The sequence below is a fragment of the Dendropsophus ebraccatus genome, chromosome 2 (genome assembly GCF_027789765.1).
Source record: "Dendropsophus ebraccatus isolate aDenEbr1 chromosome 2, aDenEbr1.pat, whole genome shotgun sequence".
Lineage (NCBI taxonomy): Eukaryota > Metazoa > Chordata > Amphibia > Anura > Hylidae > Dendropsophus > Dendropsophus ebraccatus.
In genome coordinates this window covers 138,534,984-138,547,379 of record NC_091455.1, presented here as the reverse complement: position 1 = coordinate 138,547,379, position 12,396 = coordinate 138,534,984, and the positions used below count along the sequence as shown (strand labels likewise).

Below are 12,396 nucleotides of genomic sequence, written 5' to 3'. Positions count from 1 at the left end.
GTTTCACTACTACTCCCATCATTCAGCATGCTACTCTCACAGCCTATTGCAGCATCACCCATTACTCTGCTTTATTCAAGTCTGCCTTATACCCGGTTGAATCCGGAGAGACTGTTGCTACTAGTTACCACCGTTACAATAAATATACATCTACCGTTGTTTCTGAACCTTGGCATTGGTGTGATAATTGGTGCCCTGACTAAGGACAATGAAGAATCGCATGCCCAGTATCCCCGCATGGTCAGGAGCCTGGTTTCCAGCTGTATCACCCTCGTGCCTTCACCGTGACAACCCTATACCCTACAGCTGCCCCGGTTCCTGCCTGTTAGCACCATCTACACTGCGGATTGGCCCCTAGGGGCCAGGGCATCGCATTTGGCGTCACAAACAGGATATGTACTGCGTTGTGCCAGCTCCAACTATTCCCAAGAGGCGCATTGCAACTCCCAGAAAGACTTTGCACCTGTCACGCTGCGGCCCAGGAAGGGGTTAAGGCCGTATTTCCCAGGTTCCCACGCACACTGCCATAACTGTCCCCCGACCTCGAGTCAGCCAGAACTGACGGGTGTGACCCCTGGGCCTGTCACCACGCTTTCTATTTCATCTGTTCAAGCTGTCCAGGCCGTGCAAGCTTCTCTCACTAGCCCCCCGGCTACTCCTGACCTCCTTGCTCAAGTAGTCAGCTCCCTTTGTCAAGCCATCAAAGAACTAAAGGGGACTTCATCCACCTCCCCCTCTCACTCCATTTTCAGCCAGGCCCTGTCTCTAGAGTCACCTCCCGGGCGCCCACGCTCTGACCTACCTATACCCCACAGGGCCACACCTCAAGAGCGGCCCTACTGTGATTACTGTCGGCGACATGGACACTACCAATCCCAGTGCTTTCAGTTAAACGGGCTACCCCTGGGTCCGAGGGCCAACACCCGGGAGGTAGAATCTCAGGCCCGCAGGAGTCACAATGGCTCTCAAAATTCTTATCGCAATGCCCGCATGTGACTCTATGGATAGACGGTGTGCCCCTCGAGGCCTTGGTGGACACTGGTTCCCAAGTTACTACCATCCCCAAGCATCTTTTTGAAGCACATTGGAACCGCAGGGTGTTGTGTCCAGTGGAAAAGGCCAGACTAAAACTGATTGCTAGTAATGGTCGGCCTATCTCACAACTAGGGTATTGGGAACCCACCATATGTATTGGTAACCGGAGGTTAACCCAGCAGGGTGTCATAGTCACTGAGGCTCAAGTGGATAGTGGTATTACAGTTTTGGGCATGAACGTCATCCGCCATGTATTCTCAGAATTAGTAGCTGCCTTGCATAGCTCTCTGTCTCAAGCTTCTTCCCCCTACAGGCAAGCCATCCAGAAGACTATCAAGGCGCTCACCGCTCAGCAGAGGTTTGTCAATCACCGAGGGGAGATTTGTCGTGTCCATACCAGAGATACTCGCCCAATCACTATCCCAGCGAACAGTGAGACCCTTACCTGGGGCAGGGCTTGACCGGGCCTGGACAACGCCGACTATGAGGCTCTACTAGATTCCCTCGAAATTGAGGGTCAACCCCTTGTCATGGCTGCCCGAAGCCTAGTGACCGTCTCCAATGGTTAGGTTCCAGTATGGCTGGTCAACCTCAGTGCCTCTCCAGTCGACCTACCTAAGTTTACTACGGTTGCCATGCTCCACCAGCTCGACCCTGAGGATCTCATATGTGAAGAGACTATTGCCCAACAGAGGTCTATTAGGACGTCATTAGGAGAATCCAAACAGTCCCGCACTCCTTGGTGGGATGCCCTCAACATCGGGGATGCCAAAACCCCAATCGAGCATATCCAGGGGGTACTCAAAGTTGCCAAGCGCCATCACGAGGCCTTTAGCAAGCATTCACTTGACTTTGGTAAAACTGGTCTGGTCCAACATCGAATTATTACCAAAGATCACCCTCCTATCAAGGAGAAGCATCGGCCTATCCCGCCTGCCAGCTATCAGCAGGTGAAGAAACTGCTCCAGGAAATGAAGGACACCAACGTCATCCAGGAGAGCCAAAGTCCGTGGGCTGCCCCTATCGTCCTCGTCAAAAAGAAGGACGGCAACATCAGGTTCTGTGTTGACTACTGGAAGCTGAACACCATTACTCACAAGGATGCCTATCTGCTGCCTGGCATAGAGGAATCTATTGCTGCTCTGGGTTCAGCCGCCTACTTCTTATTGTTGGACCTCACCAGTGGGTATTGGCAGGTGCCCATGGCCCCGGAAGACCGAGAGAAGAAAGCATTTACTACCCCCATGGGACTCTATGAGTTCACAAGTATGCCGTTTGGGCTCTGCAACGCCCCCGTCAGTGGTTAATGGAGAGGTGCCTCGGTCACGTCAACTTCCAAAGTGTATTGCTCTAACTGGATGACGTCATTGTCTATTCCCGCACTTATGAGGACCATATTCATCACTTAGCCGAGGTGTTCCAAGTGCTCATTGACCACGGCCTCAAGATCAAACCGCAGGTGAACTATCTGGGGCATGTCGTGAGTGCCAAGGGGATACAACCTGACCCCCGATCTCAACCGTGGGAAGTTGGGGCGTTCCTAAGACAGTGAAAGAGGTGAGAAGCTTCCTTGGATTTGCGGGCTATTACCGCCGCTTCATACCCCACTTCGCCCAGGAGGCTGAACCGCTCAATGAGATACTCCGTGGCTGTCCCCGAGAGAACTATAGTCGACGGCTGCCCATAGAATGAACGTCAAGAGACAACGTTTCAAACCCTGAAGGCCCTGTTGATCTTGCCTCCCATCCTGGCCAACCCTGATTATAGTCAGCCTTTTCATCTCTACACAGACGCCAGCTTCCAAGGCCTAGGGGCTGTCTTGTCTCAAGTCCAGGGTAATTAAGAAAGAGTTATTGCCTATGCCAGCCGAAGTTTGAGAGGCGCTGAAAAGAACGATAGCAACTACAGCTCGTTCAAATTGGAGTTGCTCGCTCTGGTGTGGGCCGTTACTGAAAAATTCAAAGATTACCTCGCGGCAACACCGTTCACTGTCTATATGGATAACAACCCGCTAGCTCACCTCAATACCGCGCGACTGGGCGCTCTGGAACAGCGTTGGGCCTCTAGGTTGGCCAACTTCAAATCGAAATCAATTATCGAAGCGGCAAGGCCAATGTGAATGCTGACCTGCCGTTTTGACTGCCTAGAGGTGAGGAAGCCCCAGAGGATGACGACTGGGAAGATGTAGAGATGCCTTCTTTTTATCAGAGATTCGCTACCCAGAGTACTACCACGGTGGTCAAAGAGAGTGAGACGTCCCCTGACTCAGGGCCCTATCAAGATTTGTCCAGATGGCAGACCATCATCCAGAATGAATCTAGAGTCTCGGGAGAGATCTACGACTACTTGTCTACGGGGAGAGTCCCCATGAGAATCAAGAGGCCTTATCCAGACGTTGAACTGAGACGTCTCTGGAGACAGCGGAATCGGTTCTTCCTTCATAGGGGCCTACTTCTAAGGAATACGTTGGACCCCGTCTCTGGAGAACGATGCCATCAGATCTTGATTCCCCGGCAAGACGCCAAATTGGTGTTAGATGCCTACCATGACCGTTCTGGCCATTTCGGGGTCCATAAGACTGAGGCGACCATCTGTCAGCGGTTCTATTGGATCGGGATGCAGGGTGATATTGAGAACTGGTGTGTTGAATGCCCCGCCTGTAACATCTCCAAGGCGGGACGAAGAGAGGCCCGAGCTCCCTTGCATTCCATTGTGTCCCACCGGCTAAATCAGTTTGTTGCCTTGGATCATGTGAAGTTCGCCCCGACGAGATGTGGATACACATATGCCCTGACCATGGTCGATCACTACTCCAAGTGGGTAGTCGTGGTACCCGTCCGAGACTTGACTGCGAGGATCACAGCCATCACTTTCTACAAAGAATATGTGAAACACTACGGCTGTCCTGAGTCCCTGCTCACAGACCTAGGCCCGGCTTTCGAATCTCAACTCTTCCATGAGCTGGATGAGCTGGTGGATATCTATAACAACACCACTCATTGCTCTACAGGCTACTCTCCTTTCTATCTGATGTTCGGGCGTCAGTGTCAGCTTCCTCAAGACCGCACGCTTGGAGTTCAAGTAACTGACACTGTCAACCCTCTGCCTGATACCGACTGGGTCCAAGAGCATCAGAGGAGGATTCAAGACACCCGAGAGATTATCAACCAGAAGATGGGAGAGGCCCACCAGGGGGCGCATGCCACACCACTAAGAGTGGGGGATAGAGTCTGGCTCAAAAAGTATCACCGCACCCACAAGTTGGAAAGTCTATGGGAGCCTGATCCCTATATCATTTCTGCTATTCCCTATCCGGAGACTGACGTGTATGAGGTCAAAAAGCCAGGTCTGGCCCCTCAGACTGTACACCGGAATAGGATAAAGCGCTGTGTGAGGGAGGATCTGCAAGACCTCACAGCATCCTGTCCAGCACCTGTACAGGCACCTCCGCCATTCCTTATGGCCATTGGCTATCAGGGAGTTCCTATGAACACTCCAGTCGTTCCGCCTCCTGCGGTTCCTCCTCCTCAACCAGCTGCTGTCAATGACCCCCAACCTGTTCCAGAGTCAGCAGACTCCTTAAACTGTTCCTGTTTTGTTTGTTATTCTTGTTCAAGGTTCGCACCTGGTCCTCCTGACCAAGAACTTTGTCTATTATCCAGCTATGTGCTGATGGACACTCAAATTATTGTATTGTTCTCTAGTGCCTGTCCCAGAGCCTTTACATGGACAATGGTCTAATTGCCTAAAGAGACTCTACCACAACAGAGACACTTACCCAGTTCTTCCTAAAGCACTTTTCATAATTATGTGATTGTCAGAAGTTTAATATTGCACTTCAGTATTTAAAGTCTATCTTATTATCAGAGTCATATCTAAGTGCGCATGCGCGCGGAGCCCGGGACGGACGTGCACCGCTGAGCTCCATGACCCGCCGGCCACCGGAGGCGATTAAAAGCTAACAAAAGCAGCCCACCTGGTCTCGAGCGGTAGCGGAAGGCTATAGAAACAAAAGTGGATGCTGCCATCTCCACTGTTAACCAACATGCTGATGAAATGGCGGCCCTGTCTGAGCAACTAGAGGAGGCTCACTCTAAAATCGAGGACTTAGAAAATAGGTCCCGTTATGACAATTTCCGTATCAGGGGTTTGCCAGAGACGGTGATTGATTTGGAGGAAGCTACTGCTGAATACGCTCCTTCCTGATTTGCCGGATCGTTATTATGATTTGGATAGGGTCCATCGGGCCCTAACGGCTCCTAGGATGGATGGACTACCCAGAGATGTGATAGTCAAACCGCATTATTATTCCACTAAAGAGAAACTGTTACGTGCTGTGAGAGATTCCCCCCAGCTGCAACTGAGAAATTCATCCATACAGATTTTTGCGGATTTGGCCCCACGTACCATTCAACGACGCAGAGCACTGAAGCCTTTATTGCAAATATTCCAAAAAAAATAAATTCGTTATCGATGGGCCTTCCCTTTTAGCCTGAGGTTTTCATACAAGAACCGCAACTACAGTTTCGCTAAGTTGCAAGAAGGGGAGTCGGTCCTTGATTCGCTGGGACTACTTGTCAGTGAACAAACAAGTTCATCAGGAAATTCTGCACCCCGCTTTGATCAGGAAAGGAGGAAGCTCGCCCCTCTGTCGCCATTGTGGAGACGAGCTTCCAAAACAACCACTTCGTGACTCTCATTAGACGACTAATAATGAATCTTCTGAGCTGGACGTAATTTGATGGTGTTGCCCTCTTAAGGGCCCGTTAATAGTAGAATTTTTTCTCCCTTACAATCCCCTTCTCACCCTTCTTTCCCTCCCTCCCTCCCTCCCTTCCTTTCCCTCTTCTTTTCTTACTTCTCCCCCCCCCTCCTTCCCCTTCCCAACCTTTCCTTACCCCTTCTCTACCCTCTCTTCTCCTTCCTTCAGCTTTCTCCACGGTCATTTATGTCTTCCCCCTCATTTTTTTCCTCCCCCCCCCCTTTTTTTTTTTTGTTTCTTCTCCATCCCTGCTCTCAACTATGTTATCTCACACATTGACTAACATTCCCCATCACAGGTTGGTGATAGTGTACCATTTGATATTGCAAATCCTACAAAAACAGACAACACTATGTATTAATTCGTATTAACAACTTTATTATTCAGAAATTCATAAAATACATATTATAGATAAACTGGTTAAAAGGAGCCAATGGCTGCACACGCAAAAAACAACCACCCACAGGATAAGTAAATCTATAGATGAGAAGGTAGTATGTTACGATGTAAACAATGGGTCTAAGTTAGATGATACCCAGTGAACTATCTTTCAAAAGACACATTGCAACACCCCCAGGCCAATAAAGTGCCAACAGTAATAGCATGATGCCCAAATCCTCAATTGTGGCCAAACTGGAGGTAAAGAGAAGTAATGCTAGTATTACCTATGGTATGGAAGTGTGCACGTCCCCCTCCAACGCACGTTTCGCGCTGAGCTTTTTCCAGGAGGTGTGGAAGCCCCCTTTTATATGTGTATTAGTAATGGAGTCCCGCCCCTCTGACGCCTCCCCGACGCCGGTCATGGACGGACCTACACATGACGTCACGCCTCGTTGCCATGGATCCCACCACGCTTCCCCGGCTCGGTTAAAGCGTCAAGCAAAACTCCACAGAGATGCCCCAAATAGCACGCCCACCTGCCAATCTATAGTTGCTCCAATGTGGCCGCAAACAGGGGATACAGGTACATATATATACAGTAAACTGGCATCAAGAATAATAACACAAATAACAATACATTACGATGTAGATGAGATGCCCGTCTGGAATAACAGGACACTAATATATTAAATGGTAGCCAATATATAACTATGTGCACAACATATATGCTCATGCTGGTCTACATCCCTGCACATATAACCACCAATGTGCTGTCAATGGCATATTATTGAGTGACTAGATTGAACCGCATGTGAAAGATCGAAACACAGAAAAATATATATAAATGAATGCCATAAAAAAGATGGCCCCTGACAAGATCATAAAGTGACTTGCCCATCAAACCAAAAGATATGCTAGATGATGTAGGTGAATGTGTATAAAATATAATAGTGTAATGTGTAAAAGTGTGAGTGTAGTAAGCAAAATTATTGTTGGTGACGAAAAGTTCATATTGGAAGAAACAAGATATACCTATTAAAGTGCATATGTTATATGGTGAAAGAATGAAACTATTACTAAAGTATGGGCCCAAAACCAAAATTGCTATGTGTAAAAGTACATACAACCCCCCCCCTCTCCCATCCGCCCCACACACCCTACACCCCCACACACACACCAGCCGGAGGGCAACCAATTAGTCCACCACACGTCACATGTTCCAACCCCCCCCCCCCCAGCATGGCTACTAAGTGAAACAATTACAAAAAAAATTATATATAAATGATGTATTAAAACGAGCTTCCATTTATTAGGGTGTTGGTAACCCCATAAAATAGTGTCCAGAAATACTGCAGGTGGAATACAAAATCCGAAGGTGGGGACCTCTGTTTTGTTAATACGGCTGACGACTCCATATCTTCCTTTACTTGAGCAGAAAACAGTGCTTGAATTATATGCAATCTAAAAAATTAATTAAAAAAATATTAATAAAAGAATAAAACAAAACAAAAAGTTGCACACACTGGGAACATATAGGGTCATCCCACAAAGCGGGGTGAACCCCAACATGCGTGTGCAACTACAAAAAGGGGGCAGAACTTCGTTTAGTCCCTTAGGACTCACACAGTCTACTCTTACAATCCATCTTGTTTCCATCTGTGCCAAAACCTTTTTCCAGTCCCCACCTCTTTTACCAATATGAACTTTATCAATGCCTCTTACCTTCAGGAGGTTTGCATTTTCATCATGTACCGCCTTGAAATGCCTCAGGATCGGTTTTAATTGCTGTATATCTTCCTCCTCCATCGCCCGTCTAATGTCATGGATGTGTTCCCGCACCCTGATCTTCAGTTTCCGTGTTGTGAGACCTACATAAATCAAATTGCAGGGGCAGGTAGCATAGTAAATCACCCCCACGGTATTACATGTGATATGCTGTGTGATCTTGAACAGTTGGCTACCATCACTAGATCTAAAGTCAACTGCCCTTTCCATATTAGGACAGGCCACACATGTGCCACATGGGTAACAGCCCCACTTGGGGCCCTTCGTCCCAAAAATATTTTGTACCGTCACACCTTTATGGTAACTCCGCACCAGGACATCCTTAAGGTTTTCAGCCCATTTGTAAGTGATAGCGGGAGATTCAGGGATCCACTTACCCACTACCGGGTCAACTTTTAAAACTGGCCAATACCTTTGCAAAATACCCCTCACTTCATTAGCCTTTTCATTGTATGGAGTAATGAACCTCACCTTACTATCAGGTTCATGTTGTTTCTTCCTCTTAGGTATCAGTAGATCTTCTCTCCTTGCTGAACGGGCTCGTTCAAGTCCTCTCCTGATGCTCCGTTTGTTGTACCCACAGGCTTCAAATCTTTCAGCCAATTCATTGGCTTGCCTATGGAAGGAAACATCATTAGAGCATAGTCTACGGACCCGCAGGAACTGTCCCACTGGGATTGCTTCAACTGTCGCTCTAGGATGAAATGAAGAAGCATGTAATAGGGCATTTACCGCGGTCTCTTTCCGATATAAATCTGTTTGTAGGATTCCTGCAGTATCCTTATAGATTTTAAGATCCAAGAATTCAATATTTCTCGACTGTACTTTAGAGTGAGTCTAATATTCTTCCTGTTGTTATTTAGATTTCCCACAAAGCGTACTAGTTCTTCCTCCGTACCCTGCCAGATAAAAAGAACGTCATCTATGAAACGTAGCCACAGATGAACTTTCTCCACATTCTCTACAGGGTTAGTACAGAAGATTTCCCTCTCCCACAGCCCCAGGAATAAATTGGCGTAGGAGGGCGCGCAAGCCGCCCCCATCGCCGTACCCTGGAGCTGTAGGTAGAGGGATTCCTTGAAGATAAAGAAAGACTAACCTTCCCCATTTGATATTGCAGTATGGTGGGTTATATAAGGCCTCTGTAGGCCAGCAGGGGTATGCCCTTGCGCTCTCTATGACATCCGGAAAGATCCCCCAGACGGGTGCTGGCAGGGTTCTCGCTCGGGGTCCTGGGAAGGGGCTTTGCCCCCTTGGTCCTTGGTGACCTGTTTAGTTTGTTTGGTTTTGTCTGAGTTTGTCGTTGTTTTTCCTGTCCTTGTCTCCCCATCCCTTTTGTGTGAGTGTGTCCCGTGCTCCTCCTCCTTGTCAGGTATCACTAGAGTAACAATCTCCTGTTATGATGGCGGACAGAAACACATTTAGGGTGGCCTTAATAGCCCAGTTAAGAGGAAAAAGGCTTTTCATTTATATCACTCTATGCATATTGATGTCTTATGTTTACAAGAGCTTCATTTTTCTAAAAGTTCTCCTCCCAAATACATGCATAAAAACTTTCCTGTATTTTTTATGTCTTTAGCAGAAGAAAAGAAGAGAGGAGTGGGTATCTTTCTCTCCAAGAAAGTTGACTTTATTTTATCTGAGTGATGACGCATTGTGATGACGATGGGCACTTTTTACTGGTGACGGGCACGCTGCAAGGTTCCCCGGTATCTTTTCTTTAATATTATGCACCTAACACGGGTCAGGTCAAATTTTTTCAAGATATGCTCAAGACATTGACACCCCACTTTAAGGGACAGCTCATATGTGGTGGAAACTCTAACTTGGCGTTCGACGCTACCCTGGATAAAAAAGTAGGGTAAATTCCCAAGAGTAAGGCGCCCACTAAATTGGGCCTTAATTTAGCCAAATTATTACACTCATACGACTTAATTGATGCATGGCGATCTGCTAATCCTTCCACAAAAGATTACACACACTTTTCAGTGGCCCATTCCTCCTATTCTAGAATAGACCATATTTTACTGTCTTCACAACTTGCTTTTCAGTTAATTAACTCTAAAATCATCCCTACCCCGTGGTCTGACCACGACCCAGTTTTGATCTCCCTGGAGGCGCTCTGGGTGACCCCAGCTCGGTTGCCATGGCGGTTGAATGAAACTCTCTTAACTACCCCCTCAGTTTATGAGGAAAATTTAACCGAGCTCAAATGGTTTTTCCAAATCAATATAGCCCAAGACACTTCTCCATTTATAAACTGGGAGGCGCACAAAGCGTGTTTGAGAGGTAAATAGCTAAGTATAGCTTCTAGACTTAAAAGAGAGAGGGAGGCCACTTTGACCAAGAAATCTGCTGAATATGCACGATTACTGGCTCTCCATAAACGGGATCCAAAGGCTGATGCTTTGTCCAAGCTAGAGGCGGTCAGGACTGAATTAAACATGTGTTTGACTTCAGTTGCGGAACGCAGTCTGCGTTGGAATCAGTTTAGGTTCTTTGGTCAAAGCGACAAGCATGGTACTTTTCTAGCTCACCGCCTCACACCCAAAGTTAAAAATGTAGTCATTCCTACACTTAGATTAGCTGATGGGTCCAAATCACAACACCCACATAGGGTACTAGAGACCTTCCACGCTTTTTACACGAAATTATATGATGGGGATCATATATTTTATAAACACAAAGCTGAAAATTTATTTAAGGACATAGTAATGCCTACAATTGCCCCAATTCACGCTGAATTTATGAACAAGCCGATCTCTTTAGAAGTGCTTTCTGCCATAAAAACCCTTAAAGGAGGCTCTGCCCCAGGCCCGGACGGCTTTTCGAGCCTTTACTATAAAAAATTTGCGGATATTCTTGGCCCACACTTAGTGGGTATGTTCAATGCTTTGCGAGAGGGGAAATCGCCATGTGTAGAAGCTTTGAAAGCGTTTATTTCTGTGATCCCTAAACCTGACCGAGATCACACCTATTGCGAAAATTTTAGACCTATCTCGCTCATTAATGTTGACTTACTAATTAATCATACTTACTAAAGTGTTGGCCATTCGCCTAAATTCATTTTTAGAAACATATATTCACCCTGACCAAGTGGGTTTTATCCCAAACAGACAAGCAGCGGATCAGACAAGGCGGGTGATAGATCTAATTTCACTTGTCCAGTCGCAATGGGCCAGGTCCATTTCTAAACAAGCTCTATGTCTCTTTTTAGACCTGCACAAGGCCTTTGATTCCCTTAACTGGGACTATTTATTTTATGTGTTGGAGCATTGGGGATTCGGACCCAAATTTATAACTATTTTACGGGGCTTGTATTCCTCCCCTACAGCAAACGTAAACATAAAAGGTCATATTTCCCTGTCGATCCCCATTAAACCGTGGTACCAGGCAGGGCTGCCCCCTATCGCCCGCCTTGTTTGTCCTGGCTATAGAACCATTAGCGCACCTGATCAGAGCACATGATAGCATTAAAGGGATAGAGGTTAATGGTACGCATCATAAATGCGCTTTATACGCAGATGATATTCTATTAATGCCTTCCTCTCCACTAACCTCTCTCCCTAACGTTTATCATGTCTTGGATAAATTCTCCGAAGTCTCTGGCCTTAAGGTAAATCACACTAAATCTGAGATTTTGAATATAAATGTCCCAGCGGAAGCGATCAAATTATTAAAACTGAATTTTGATGTCAAGTGGAAGGAGGCTAAAATGAAATATTTGGAGATTTTTCTCACACCATCGCTTCCTTCTTTATTTTTGGCCAATTATACTGTAATGGGCAAAACCCTGAAAACCAAGCTCTCTACATGGTCCGCTTTGAATCTATCCTGGTTAGGAAGCGTTGCGGCTATAAAGATGACTTTCTTACCCAAACTCTTATATTTGTTTAGAACAGTCCCAATTGATGTACCCATCGCTTTTCTACTTTCTCTCCAGAAAGACATTCTGTCTTTCGTATGGGGACCCTGGCGCAGTCGGGTTGCGAAAAAAACGTTATATACCAATAGAACAAATGGAGGGTTGGGTCTCCCTAATATTACTAAATACTACTATGCAGCTCGCCTGGCACCAATTGTCGCCTTACACAGGAAAATTTCTCACCCAACATGGGTGGCGGTGGAACAGCAAGCGTGCCCTCAAACACCTATCGACCTGTTACCATGGATTCCAATGCGCAAACGTCCTACCATTCTATGTCCACCCCTCTCTTCTACCTTAGCCTTATGGGATCGAATATGGAAGCCTTTCGGGTTACGGTCGGATCACATGCCTGCGGCTCCCCTGTTCGCGAATCCGGACTTTCCTCCTGGGAGACAAGTCGGTTAGTTTAAATGGTGGGTGGATAAGGGTCTCTATAGGATAGGAAAGTTCTTCTATCACGAGGGCATCCTACCAAGAGAATACTTTGTGTCTAAATTCAATTTGC

At 46.8% G+C, this 12,396-nt stretch overlaps 1 protein-coding gene across 1 annotated transcript; it reads right to left on the bottom strand.

The window, feature by feature from the left end:
• Positions 1 to 6,076: 6,076 nt before the first annotated feature.
• Positions 6,077 to 11,996, bottom strand: LOC138784176 (uncharacterized). The gene is made up of 4 exons (XM_069959688.1): positions 8,696 to 11,996; positions 7,901 to 8,579; positions 7,426 to 7,639; positions 6,077 to 6,129 (listed from the first exon to the last, which is right to left on the bottom strand). The coding sequence occupies exons 1-4, from the start codon at positions 9,004 to 9,006 to the stop codon at positions 6,077 to 6,079; spliced, it is 1,257 nt and encodes a 418-aa protein (XP_069815789.1). The 5' UTR covers positions 9,007 to 11,996.
• Between the last annotated feature and the right edge of the window lie 400 nt (positions 11,997 to 12,396).